This window comes from Echiichthys vipera (assembly GCF_963691815.1).
Source record: "Echiichthys vipera genome assembly, chromosome: 18".
In the NCBI taxonomy this organism is placed as follows: domain Eukaryota; kingdom Metazoa; phylum Chordata; class Actinopteri; order Perciformes; family Trachinidae; genus Echiichthys; species Echiichthys vipera.
This window is the reverse complement of record NC_139843.1, coordinates 24,516,072-24,530,295: the sequence shown is the minus strand read 5'-3', so window position 1 is coordinate 24,530,295 and position 14,224 is coordinate 24,516,072. Positions and strand designations below refer to the sequence as shown.

General features: G+C 41.1%; 1 protein-coding gene across 1 annotated transcript in view; it reads right to left on the bottom strand.

The window, feature by feature from the left end:
• Window positions 1-13,866, bottom strand: part of LOC310960591 (signal transducer and activator of transcription 5B-like) — a 37,208-nt gene extending 23,342 nt beyond the window's left edge. The window contains exons 1-8 of the mRNA XM_083932319.1: window positions 13,716-13,866; window positions 12,108-12,242; window positions 10,648-10,804; window positions 7,116-7,205; window positions 5,048-5,225; window positions 4,523-4,653; window positions 2,178-2,329; window positions 1,785-1,940 (exon numbers count right to left, since the gene is read on the bottom strand). Of these exons, the coding sequence (XP_083788445.1) occupies window positions 1,785-1,940; window positions 2,178-2,329; window positions 4,523-4,653; window positions 5,048-5,225; window positions 7,116-7,205; window positions 10,648-10,804; window positions 12,108-12,235 (992 nt within the window). The 5' untranslated portion in view covers window positions 12,236-12,242; window positions 13,716-13,866. The remainder of the gene's footprint in view (window positions 1-1,784; window positions 1,941-2,177; window positions 2,330-4,522; window positions 4,654-5,047; window positions 5,226-7,115; window positions 7,206-10,647; window positions 10,805-12,107; window positions 12,243-13,715) is intronic.
• Window positions 13,867-14,224: the final 358 nt, after the last annotated feature.

Genomic DNA, 14,224 nt, shown 5'->3' with positions numbered 1-14,224 from the left:
CTATACCTACTCTGTAAAGTGTACCATAAATAAAATTAAACACAAACTCTTTTGCGCTGCTCTCTTTAGGTCCTCTGTATGAAAGGGGTACAAACAGTCAAAGTTTTAGCCACAACAAATGGATCAGTAAAACAACACCTGTGGATCTCCTATGCTCGAGAAGTAAGCGATGGGATCATTGGATCCACATGAATAAGACATCTAACATGGTTAGAACTAAACTTAACAGAGCGTTCATTGCAGTACTTCAATCAATACTTCTACAAGATCCTCGGCTCGTCCAATTCGCATGTCGTGTGTGAAGTGAAGTGTCCTTCAGGCAAGACACTGAATCCTTTGACGTATTTTCTCCAATTGACCGTCACAAATTAACCTCAACTACTTCATCATCTAAGCCATCTACTGATTAATATGACTTTATCAGCAAGTTATGTACCACAGTCTTTTAAAGTAGCTGTAATTAAACCTCTTCTTAAAAAGCCCAGTCTTGATCCAGAGGTACTAGCCAACTATAGACCTATATCTAACCTTCCTTTTCTCTCTAAGATCCTCGAGAAATTAGTCGCAGAAAGATACTGCTCCAATAAGTCTGTTAAGAGTCTCCAGTTGGTCCAAAATGCTGCAGCTCGTGTACTAACTAAAACAAATAGAAGAGAACATAGTTCTCCTGTATTAGCCTCTTTGCACTGGATCTCTGTAAAATCTAGAATAGAATTTAAAATCCTTCTCCTTACGTACAAAGCTCTTATTGGTCAGGCTCCGTCGTATCTTAAAGAGCTTATAGTACCGTATTACCCGACTAGATCTCTGCGCTCTGAGAATGCAGGGCTACTTGTCTTTCCTAGAGTCTCCAAAAGTAGAATGGGAGGCAGAGCCTTCAGCTACCAAGCTCCTCTCCTGTGGAACCAACTCCCAAGTGCTAATCGGGAGGCAGACACTGTCCCCAAATTTAAAAGTAAACTTAAAACTTTGTTTAATGTTCCTGCCTGTTAAAGGGAAGGTTTTCGTCGCCACTGTGTGCACAAGATTGCTGGGTTAATACTGTATATAATAACTACCTACTATAATAAATTATTATTAAAGATACTGTGACCTTACCTAAAGTGTAGTAAAATTGAATTGAAAAATCGATGACATTACTCCCAATGCTGTGCATTGCCTTGTAAATATGGTTTGAATGGCAGATTAGATGATGGGCAGGTAGCAGTGACTTTTCAACAGCACGCTGTTTGCATGCGACGCATGTTTGCCGTTACATTAATGTTCTAAATGTCAAGTGCAGCTCTTTTAAATCATTCACTGCAAACCACTCCAGTGTACATTGGAGGTCACAATCTGCAATTCTGGGGTCATCATATCAGACACTGACTTCAGCTTTGCTATGACCCCAGTGTCCGTAAAATATGAATCACATCCTGGAGGAGCCCTCCACCTACTGAGAACACAGTCATAACTTCAAGTATACAAGAAATTGCTCATAGTTGCAGCCCTGGCAACTCATAGGATACAACCCCCCACGAGATCCTGGGGGCAAATGAGCCCTTTCCAATTGCACAAAGCACATGTAAACTGATGGACTCTTCAAAGAACACAACAGCATCCTCACAAGAGTAAAGACCTAGTCACTGTTCCACAATCAGGACAGAATCAGCATCTCTCCTCCTGAATCAAACAGATGGAGGTTCCTTTCCCGAACCCTGGCTTTTCAAAAGAGGGAACCTGTGACCCCATCTGCCAGTCCAGAGGCACTCTCCACAACCAAAGAGGTGAAGTCTAGTTCTCACCTGGTAACCAGGGCGGAGATGATATCAGTGATGTCAGCGTTGAGTTTGCTCAGCAGCTCTTCCATGGGGCCCGGCAGAGGAAGCTGCTGGGTTAGATGTTCACAGCGTCTGATCTGCTGCCGGTTCTGCCAGATCAGGTCAGCCAGCTTCTCACACCTGGTGGACAGGAAGAGAAGGGGTAGAAATAAAAGGGAAGAGGAGAAAATGAGGCTGGGTTCCCCTAGTGCACAGACATCCTGTTGATACGTTTATCCTTTTTTATAGATTTATATGAATTCTAGGGTTTTATCAAATAATCATGCATTTGCATGTGGCAGGTACAACCATTTAATAATATCTCAACCCAATAATATAATATGGCAGTCAAAATAAATGGTATAGTCCAGTATATACCAGGACTGAAGGACATCCAGTCCCCCCTCATGAGAACCCCCGTTGCCAGCCAGCTGCTGCCTCCTCTTCCACTGGATGAGTTCCTCATCCAGGATCAGAGTCTGCTGCTTCCTCAGCTGGGCCAGGGTCTTCTGGTGTTGTTCTGACAGGTCCTGCAAACACACCACCAGTTGCATGCTGAGAAACCTTTTGCATATGTGACCCTCAGGGGTTGAATTCACAAAGAATGGGCTGTGGCTGCTGATAGCATCATGAATATACGGTATATGTAGCACCCGTTCCTCCCACTGGGTAGGTAGGCAACCAATTCTGTAACATATAGTATTTGGCCCTTGACAGCCTGATTCATTTTTAATGTAGCCCCCCATGGGAAATAATTGCTCACCCTGAGCCAGGCCAATGAGGACTGTGGAATATGATTTCCTGAACCCAAACTGGTACTCTAATGGCCATATAAGACTCTAAGGCTACGTTCACACTGCAGTTCCAAGCGACCTGATTTTTTCGCTCATATGTGACCCATATCTGATTAGCTCTTGACAGTGTGAACAGCACAAGTCCCATTGAATCTGACATTTTGAATCAGAATCAGGCCACTTTTAAATGTGCTACTGAATCTGATACGTATCAGATTTTTTTAATGCGACCACAATCTGAACAGCCAGGTCACATTTAATGTGACTTTGACGTCATTTTGACCCGCGCTGCTCTGTTTTGTAAATGAATGACAAATAAAGTTGATTGAAAAAAAAAAAAATGTGCCACAGGCAGGAGTCAGGAACAGAATCAACATGGAGGACAGCAGTGAAGCAGGCGGCCAGTGGAGGGAGAGTGAAGTGTTAGACCTCATAGTATTTGGGGTGACTCTTTGGTGCAAGCTAGACATGAAGGGTCTTATCGTCACCGATCTGTTTTATTTGATTTTTTTTTTACCCGATATGTTCTCTTCCGTCAACACTGTTGTCATCAATGATCAACTGCACATGAGGGACACTTCAGGAGCGCGAGACAGGCCACATTTAATCAGGTAATGTGAACAGACAAACAAAAAATCAGATACGAGCAATAAATTGGAATTGTGCATTAAGAACTGCAGTGTGAACGGAGCCTAAGATCAGATATTTTATCTGGTTGCAATGCCATCAATTATTGTAGATTTTTTGACATTAATATTGTTCAAAACTTATGAATGGCCACTCTCTAACTGATGAGAATGCAAAGGAACCCTGAAGTCCAGGAACCTTTCCTTCTTGGGTCGTGTGTGTGTATGTGCACAATGTGCGTCTGTGTTGCATTTCCAGCACATGTAATTGAAGCGTGTGTGTGACCCTGTTTACATTTAGCACTAACATGTGGTCTGAGTGATCCGAACACAAGTAGAAAGCTCTAAGTACAGGTGAAAAACTCTCAGGACGCATTGAGATCGGATATCAAAAACCACATTGGGAGGTGGTTCCGGCCGCATGTGTCCACATTCAGATAGTAGTGAGAACAGGTGTGTGACTCTGTCCACATTAGGAACCGCCAACTCAACTGATGCCACCTGCATGAGAGGAAGTACGTCAGCATTCACAGACTGTGTCAACAACATCACAGAAACCACTGAGAGTCTCTTGTGTGTTCTGAATGTTATTATCAAACTGTCTGCCATGTGATAACTTTTGTTATGATTTGGCACTATAAATAAAATTGAATTGAATCGTCCGTTTATTCCTTATTCAGTAGCTTTGAAATAGATAAACACATTTATTTCCTATAAATTCTTCACAATAAAAGACCGCTGGTTTTTTATTATTCAAATGCTTTTATTGTGTTTCATCTAAAATAACTTAATATGGCAGAAAACTACAGCAGCCTGCGAGCTGAACACAGACTTTTAGAAGTGGATTTCTTTCTGCTCTCATGCACAAATCACGGCAGGTTAACATTGTTATTTATTTGTTCATTAAATACGCCTGAAATTCTGAACATTATACACACAAACACTGCCGTTTGTGAGGGAGAAAAGCCCTAGGTAGCTCTTTTATGAGTCATCTCACGTTTCTGTAATACTGATTTATGAGAGATAAGAGTAACAACTGAAATTCACACACAACACTAACAAAAACGATATTTCATTCAAATATGCAAGTTATCTATATTCTAAACGGAAATGATGTTCGTGGGGATTTACATACAGAGCGGGGAAGGTGAATCAGATCACAAGTAGTCACTGAAGACGCATGTGGAAACGCACGCTGCTGCCAGGTGTGAACACACACAATGTGAGAGCTTGTGTTTGGATCACTCAGATCATATGTTGCTGGTAAATGTAAACAGCGTCTGTATGTCTCGTGTCCTCATACAAGCCTGTATTTCTGAAGTGTGGTGGCTTCTCTGGTTAGCCAGGCCTCCACAGTGGTCCTCTTGCTCTGAAGGGTGGTCTCCCGCTGGGTGCGCTCAGCTGGTGGCAGTGAGGACAGGCTGCTCAGCTGGGCTAACATAGCAGGAATCAGGCGTCAGGAAGGACATCATGAACACTTTACCACAAAAACACTGTCCCATCTGGGTAAAGAAAGTAACTTTTGACAAGCCTCTGACTGTAAGACACACGATTCATGGCTAAAGTCCAGTGGCACACTCCCCAGCCGCAGCCCGGCTGAGAGAGGAGGACTTTATTAACGCAAGATTGCACATGTACGAGCATTGAAGGCAGTCCTGAGACTACTATATACTATATACATCTGTTCCCCGCGGCAGACATTTAAAAAGATGCCTCCGAAGGATTCGCGATGGTCTAATGCAGAGGTGGAGTCCTTACTGCAGATTTGGTCAGATGAAGTGCGTGTGTGCGTGCGTGCGTGCGTGCGTGCGTGCGTGCATCTCCTCACCCTGGATGCGCAGGTTCTCCTGGTACTGAATGATGAAGTACTCCTGGCTGTGCTGCAGCTTCCTCATTTCGTTCTCGGTCTCCTGTGTGGCCAAGCGGAGCTCCTCAAAGGCCTGGTTGATCTGCTGGTGGCGCTGTGACAGGCTGTCCATGGCCTGCCCCCCACTCCCACAGCTGGCCTAAACAGTTAAAAAAAGGTCAAGATGTTGCTTTCTTCTTGTCTGTTTTATGTTTATGTCCCTTCAGTTTTGGTTCTACCAATATTATTCTCTAAGATTCTTATTGCAGAGGTGGAAAGTAACTAAGTAATTTACTCAAGTGTTGTACTTAAGTACATTTTTGAAGAGGTGAGTTTTTCCATCCACATATATATATATACACACATATACACAAAATACACACACACACACATATATATATACACAAAAATAATGTATATATATATATATATATATATATATATATATATATATATATACACATATACACAAAATATACATATACATATATATATATACACATATACACAAAATATACATATATATATATATATATATATATACACATATACACAAAATATACATATATATATATATATATGTATATACACATATACACAAAATATACATATATATATATATACACACATCTACGAAATATTACCAAGAAATGATTTATGATGTATTAATCTACACTGGGGATCAGAATTAGATAACACATTTTTAATATTTGATTTATTCTGAAATACTGTTCATACTGGTCATAATCTGATAATAGAATATCCTCTGTGTCTATCCCACTGCTGTATTACCATGTTTTTTAAATAACCAAGGCACTTTATTTGTGAAAAAAAACAGTGATCAAAATGAGAGAACAGTAACCACTGTGTCAGAAGAGAAGATTGCAACAATGTTTTCTTCTCTAGGATTCAAAAATGAACAGGAAGTGTAGAGGCCGCAGCTTTGAATGACTTCAGCACATCTGCTCCCACAGGACATCACTAGTTTCTCACACTGCTCTGGTTTGATCTGCGCCCATTCTGACTCAATCTCTTCCACATTTCACTAACTGGAGTGGGTTTCTTACACATTACTTTGTTAACAAGGATTTTCAGAGATTCTCTATGGGGTTTAGATCTGGACACCTCCTCCTCCAAATGGAACTGACTTCTTTACACACTTTGGGTTCAGTCTTTCCCCAGTCTTACGGACAACATAATGTTTCCATCAGAACCAAATAAAGTGAACTTTTGCAATGCCATGTCATGGTTTTAGGGATGTTTTCTGCAGCAGGAGTTGGGCCTCTTGGACAGCGAAAACAACCATACTAGTAAAGTGCCTAAAATGTCAGGTTGTCACATGACTTATGACATCATCATTCGAGGTATCTACTATTCCTTCACAATTAAGCATCACATTATTCTGAGGATTATACCGACAAAATATGAAATTAATCTGATAATCTCTCTGGGAGCTGTTCGAAAAAAGTTTACATTAAATACATGAAAACTGCATAAAAGGAAAGCCACCACAGTCTAGGTAGTTAATGGGAAACACTGCTTTGACTTCAAAAGAGTATTTATTTTTTCCCCCAAAATTTCTTTATTGAATATTTGCAGACAGCCAAAGAAAAGTAGTGGATAATTAATAATAATAATAATTATCAGTGGATAATTAACGTACAATGAGACAAAAAAGAAAGAGTTAAAAAACTGTAAAAAGTAGTAAATAAATAAAGTAATTAAAGAAAAAAAAAAAAGGGGGGGGGGGGGGGGCGACTCTCTTCTTCCAAGCCCTAGGAAGTGTCCTCAGCAACATCAGGAATAACAGTAATACTATTACCAATAAAAGCCAGCACCAAGTTTTGTGGAATGCTGTCAGAGATCCCTTCTGTGAAAACCTAACCTCTCTAATCATCTAAAAGACTACTTCTATACTGTGGAATATTTACAAGATCTGAGTACTTACTGAACCACTCTTTTACTGTTCAGCTGTTCAGGGATAACAACCAACAGCATCTTCCAGACATGTAAATCACAGACACACATCAACAACCCCTTCAACACTTACATTTGTAGCCTCTTGAACCAGCCTCTGCTCTGAGTGCAGGATGTGTTTAATGCAGCGCACCAGCTCCAACGGACAGCGGTCATAAGTACTCTGCAGATACATCAGATACATCAGATACATCTCACACACACACACGCACACACACAGTGTCAAAATAATTCCCATAGATGACCTGGTTCCCAAACCAAGAGCTGTTGACCAGTACAGAAGAACGAATATTTGAAACCTTGAAATTGGTTAAGTCTATGATGCATTTATCTAATCACAATCCCAACAACAATCTACTGCATTTGAGGTAAAGTAGGTCCCCTGTACACAAGGAAAACCAGTCAGCCATCAGTACTTTTTATTATTCAGCAGTACATGGCCCTAACCTAACCTAACCTGGCATCTAAAGCCCAGTTCAGACCAAAGATTTGCAATGAGACGAATTGAAACGGCAGGTCTGCAGCGTTCTGAAACCTGCCCGTTCACACCAGTGAGACGAGGCAAGACAATGTATCATCTCCATAAAAACGCCTCTCTGTACTTCTGTTCTAACCTCCGACTTTACAGGCTTTTTTTCGTAGCTGTATATAATAGCAGCATTAGCATTATATTATAAAATATAAATGAGGACAGAGATAGTGAGATACTTGCTACAGCTGCATTTCTAGTTGTGATGAAACGGCCCAAAATAACATTTTATTTCCCAGATTCACTGTTTTGTTCTTGATAACGGCGCTCCATCTCCTTATTTATTGTATTGCTCCACACACACACAAACACACACACACACGCACGCACTCATTGAGCCTCCGTCCAAAACGACGGCCTTTTCAACCAGCTGACAGTTTGTCAGTGACTTGACCAGCGGACTTTGCTAAGACTTGATTGGCTGTTGAAACAGGTGACGTGTGTTACGTTCTAAAACCAGCTGCTTGAGACTTGACAAGCTGAATCACAGGCGACAACATCAGCTGATTAGAGTCCAGATGACACAGGTCAGTTCACAGCGCTGCAACTTTCACTTGCAAAGTTCAAAAACAGTTTTGTTGCGTTCCAAATCTTTGGTCTGAACTGGGCTTAACTAACACTCACCTGTTACTGAGAGGTCTGTCATTAATGTGCTTGTTTCTACTATTCTGCTGTATTAACTGCCATAACATATAAGTCATATTCACATTACTATAGATATTATTATAGTTACTGTAAGTGTGTCTGTCTCTGTCTTTGTGTCTGTCTTTGTCTTTCTCTGTCTATCTGTGTGTCTTTTCTCTCTTTCTCTCTCCTTTTCTTCCTCCCCAACCGGTCAAGACAGATGGCCGTCCTCCACAGAGCTGGGTCTGTTCCACGTTCCTGCCTGTTAAAGGGAAGGTTTTCGTTGCCACCGTACTCTACGGGGGAATTGTTGGGTCTTTGTTTATCATAGAGTGGTCTTTACCTAGTCTGTAAAGTGTCCTGAGATAACTTCTGTTATGATTTGTCACTATAAATAAAAATTGAATTGAATTTTCTGTCCGCTAAGTAACCACAATTAACTAAATCATGTAGACACTGATATATGTACTGTAACATTGCTGCTGATAACAGCTGGGAGTAATAATCTGAAAGACGAGGAGTGTTTCCCCTCAGGAATGCTTGGCTCATCTGAAAATGTATGTAGTAGAAAAAACCTTAATGACCATTCTGTGAACAAGAGGTTCTCTCCTCCACTTCTCACCATTTCCAAATGAATTTTCTTGTGGATTTGACATGAATACATTTGATTGACTGACTTTTGTCTATTGGCAGTGTTTGATTCTAGTGCTGACAGTGTCAAACTTAACACGTTTCATAAAGTATTATTAAGAAGAAAGAGTGTCTCTGGACAGAATCAGAGACAAGACGTGGGGACTTCTTGGGTCTTGGGGAGCAGCAGTGTTTATTCATGGAAAAACTGTAACCTACACATAACTGCTTACTTTATTTATTTAGTTTGGACTGGTAGAGGGGCTCATTGGTGGTAAACTGTACTGCTACTTTGCTTTTTCATTGTGGTAAGAAACAAACTCCATATGCCACATTGTAGAATATCTTGATAACAAGATTACTTGTGATGACACACACACACATGCATGCATTTTTCTAGTAATGGTTTAGAAAAGATGGTTTTCTATGGTTTCATTTCACACGTCATTATGTAGCCATACTCCCTGCACTCATGAATGCCATTAAATGATTTACTGATACAGCATATTCAATATTAATAAACTTTGAATGAAGCAGACCTATGCTGCAGTCATGTGGTGTCAGAAAAAGGGAGTCTTACAATACCAATCTGTGACAAAATAACTCATGAACAAAACACAGGGAAATAACAGTGTGGTTCGAATTACCCACAAAGTTAGATTCATCATCGTTTCTGAATCTGCCCAAGCATCTCCTGTAATTCCACAAACAAACAATCCACCAAAGAGTATGTGCCAAAGTATAATTTCATTCTATCCAGATATTCACCTCTCTTCTCTCCACACACCACCGTGTTTCTTATGTGGAATGGACAGAGAAGAAACAGCACTTTGACACAACACAGCACTTTCTACAGTTACTGTGGCGTCTTCCTGATTTTAACAGCTTTCCTCTCATCACCTTCTCACAGAACGTCAGCTGAATTTAGGATTCTTTTGAGGGTTTTGGTTGTTTGGAAGCCTCTCCTGCCCTCTGTTGCTGCAGTACCCCTCTCCATCTGAACTGTTACTAATGCACCAATGGGGATTCTGTTTTACCACAAGACAAATATGACTAAAAAACCAACAGGGAGAAAAATCTAACAATCCCAATTAAATGACCATGCTAGTCTTCTGTGAGTGGTTTTCAGTTTAGTAGCCCACATGTGAAGTGACAAGAAGCTTTTAAGAGAGCACCAGACAGAAACCTGAGTACTGAACTCTGCTGTGCAGTAGGAGTGTGTTCATGGAAGAAATACTCACTCACTTACGTCTTATACTAGAGTAAGTGTTGCTTAAGTAGCTTAGTGTACGCTACATTGTAAAAAATACTTAAAGTCCTGGATTCAAAGTCTTACTCTGGTAAAAGTTCAGTACAAGCCACAACACATACTTAAAGTACCAAAAGTAAGAGTTCTTGCAGAATGGACCATTATTACTGAATAATAATTAATGGTGCATTAATGTGTTCATCGCTTTAATGTTGCAGCTGGAGCTCATTTGAATTATCTTATATTGCTGGATAGTTTAATCTATTACATCATCATTTATTAGTTGATTTAGATTTTGTGTGAATAATCTGAAATAGCCTGGTCCCAAATAGCTAGCTCTTAGCAAATGATGCCTATAATCTAGCATTACTACACGACTACTGTATGTCATGACAGGTGTAATGCTCAGGACCCAGGTAAGTGCAGTTGTTTGGAGGAGCCCTTTTAGAAACTGGAGGACGAGCAATCAGCCCTGTCTATCTCTCTATATCTCTAAATGGTTCCATAACGTTCTACTGATGGGTTAACAGGACAGGCTTGTTTTCCCATCATCTTACAAAGGCTGACTGGTACCTTGAGCTGGTTGGCATAGTGGCCTAGCTTGATCTTGAGCAGAAAGCCGTCCTCTCCTCCCTGAAGCTGGGCTTTCCTCTGCAGCTCGGCCACCAGGTTGTCCAAAAGACGCTTGGCTTTGGCTTCCTCCGCTGGGTTGTCCAACTCCACTGAATCCCTGTGAGAGGCACAATCACATTTTTAGATTTTTAACCAACCCAAAGCCAATGTCAAGCTCAGTGCTGCTTCACTAAGAATAGCTGTTAAAGGCCACTTTAACTATCACAGGATGAGTTTCATGTGAAATGAAACCAATGAAATGGATGTTATGATAATTAACTATAAATAATAAACTTTACCTGTAGTGCTTTTTGTAACTTTGTAAGGTTACAAAGTGCTTTACAAAAACACAAAGTATAAATAGTCAGGTGAAAGTAATCATAAAAACACCACCAATAAAAGAATAAAGTGTAAAAGTATCAGGCCAACTAAAAAAAGTTCTTTCTGACGTGTGTATATATATATATATATATATGAGAGATAATTTCTGTTCTTTTAAAAGCATTCAGACCCCTTATTAGCACTAGCATCACTTTCTATTTAGCACAACAGTAGAGTAGCTAGCTGCCGGCTAGTCCTAACATTGCCCCGACACTTGAATCGCACGATGGTCCAAATATGTTGCAGATGTGATCAAGCAGCATGTTACTCACTTTTCTTGCAATCTCATCGCGTGTGGTGTGATCACAGCATAAGGGCTGTGCATAGACTGTATAAAAATGGTCAAAGCATACCCGTGGGTCAACTTGATCCAATCGTCCTCGCCTACGGGAGTCGCCATCTTGTCAGACTTTGACTCCGCCTCATTTCCTCTTCCCAAAAAAGGGCATGTATGTGACGCTGGGGGGAGGAAGATACGTCCATCTTGCTGACGTAAACCTCCGAGGAGAAGTGAGGGCCAAAGGCTAGCTGTCCCTCAAGAGGCCACGCCCCTAATTATTCATAAACTTTAACCTCCAATAAAATAAAAACTAGCGTGGTAGAAGAAAATTCACCCCCCTCAGTGTTGTCATGGAGATATGACCTAAACATACAGAATAGAATGTTTTTTGTACCAGACCTTAAACAGGTTTAATGATGCTGTGAAAACAGCCTGTTTAACATGGGGGTCAATGAGAAACTGCTCTATTATGAAACCTTCTCCTGCAGTTTTTGGCACTTCCTGATTGGATCAACCAGGAAGTCGCTGTGGTGGGGGCTTGGTTTTTAGACCCTGAAGGGAATAGCACTTTGGGGAAATCATTGTTGTTGGGTTTTTTTGCAATTATAAAATGGTTTTATTTGATTATATTTTACTTGTATTATATTATGAAGGAAATGTATATTACACAGATAATCCAGCCAAATGGAGCTTCTATCTAGAGATCGATCTTGCCATTGAAAACTCTGAATAAAAAGAGAGAGAAAGATTTATTGCCTACCAGAGCTGGCATTCAATCCACTGGGCCAGGTAGTGTCGCACCTCGATAGGGAAGTGCTGGCCGTACAGCGCCTGCATCTGGTGCAATGCCTCTCCCTGCAGCTGCTGGGCCTGGATCCACATTGCCATGGTGCTCCTGTGGACACAGGGGGATGGGGGGAGAAGAAGACATGGAAAGGATGAGGCAGAGGGGAAGGAACAGCCAGCAAGAGTAGAAATAAGGAAGATGACCAGAGGGAGATTTAGCACAGAAAAAGTAAAAGGAGAGCAGTAAGAGAGTAAGTAGAGGGATACAGTAAATCAAATCAAATCAAATAAACTTTATTTATATGGTACATTACATACATTGTGTTAGTAATAGACCAATACATAGATACATAGAAGCCTGCATCGGCCGATATCAATACTCCTAAAAAACGCAAATATCAGCCTATGCAGGCTTCTGCGTCCACAGGCAGCTCTGTGGTGCTGGAGACACCTTTTTAAGTTCAATAAATGTTCCTTTTTTCAAATTGAGGCTCTTAACATTTATTATCATCATGGTGTAATTTTTATGACGTAAACTGAGGGAGCAAAAGTAGAATCAGCTCCAAATATCGGCCCAAGAAAATTTGCAGTCCGTATCGGTCATCGGTTAAGGCTGAGGGGAAAAAAACATTGGTATCAGCCCTAAAAAAAAAATCCATATCAGTGGCTCCCTGGTTTGTGTAACACAAAGTGCCTCACAGAAAATAAAAAGAGCAAAAAATAAAGACACACACACACACACACACACACACACACACACACACACACACACACACACACACACACACACACACACACACACACACACACACACACACACACACACACACACACACACACACACACACACACACACACACACACACACACACACACACACACACACACCTTCAAAAAGTCACTTCGGCAAAGGCGGCGTGCACTTCCTACAACCGAGCTTCAGATCCCTTGGTTCACAATAACACAAGTACACAATAACGAACTAACTCAGACGTGACAATCATCACACAGAATTCTAACATGAACATATTAATACTACCATCTGTCCATGAACTCAAGGGCAGTAACTAACTGTGCAAAAAGAGCACCACCTCAGCTATACCAATGTTTTGATAACGATCAGCCCTAAAAGCCGAGGTATTTCCTCAGATACAGTCATCACCAAGTCCTAATAAAGAGAACAGCTAACCGAGTAGTCCATTTACGACACTCCTCTCAGGGCTGAACGCATCGATCTGCAGTAGAGAAGCTGGCTCTCCCAGAAAGTTTTACACATAGCTTAGCTTGCTAGCATCACTGTGCATCGACATTGGCTCGCTGGAAACCATTAAAGGCAACAAACTTGCAAATGGCGATCTCTGAGTATTGCTGAACAGATGTTCACATGTTGAGCGGGAGGGGGGTGACTTTATGTTGCGTTTGGTGGGACAAGATATCGTAACGTTCGCTAGCTAGGGAGAGTGAGCTAGTCTACTAGCTAACACGGATGGGAAGCTCAGTTAGAAAGTAACGTAAGCGCTCGAGCAAAACTTCCCTTTCATGCGCCACAAGTGGTTAGTGAAGAGTCACGACATGAACTCACCTTTTCAGAGACTGCAGCTCACCTTACAGCAACACCATGGACGAGCAGCCGGCAGCGCGCACACACACACGCTCACACATACACACACACTCAACTTTTAAACCTCACGCAGGTTGGTTGACGGGCATGTCACACAGCCGACTGTTTTCTGTCAAAGCAGCTGTTGTTGACCGTTGTTGACCACAGTCAAGGCGAGAATGACAGCTTCCGATCTAAAATTTCAAAATAAAACCGCTATGTCTAATATCCGACAACACACATAACGAAAACGTGTTTAAGGGAGTTTGTAGGTGTTTTACCACAGTAGAAATAATGTAATAATGTTTACGTTTTTAATTTCGCTACAAACCGGTACAAAGCACTGCGTTACCGGTTGATTCATGCTAACTTAGGATAGCTTGGTACACTCCTGTCAGTTAGTCCCTCCTCTGTGATGATGAGTCGGAATGAGAGAAGACAACAGGTGAGGTGAATACAGTATTGAAAGAATACAGTTCAATGAAGAACGA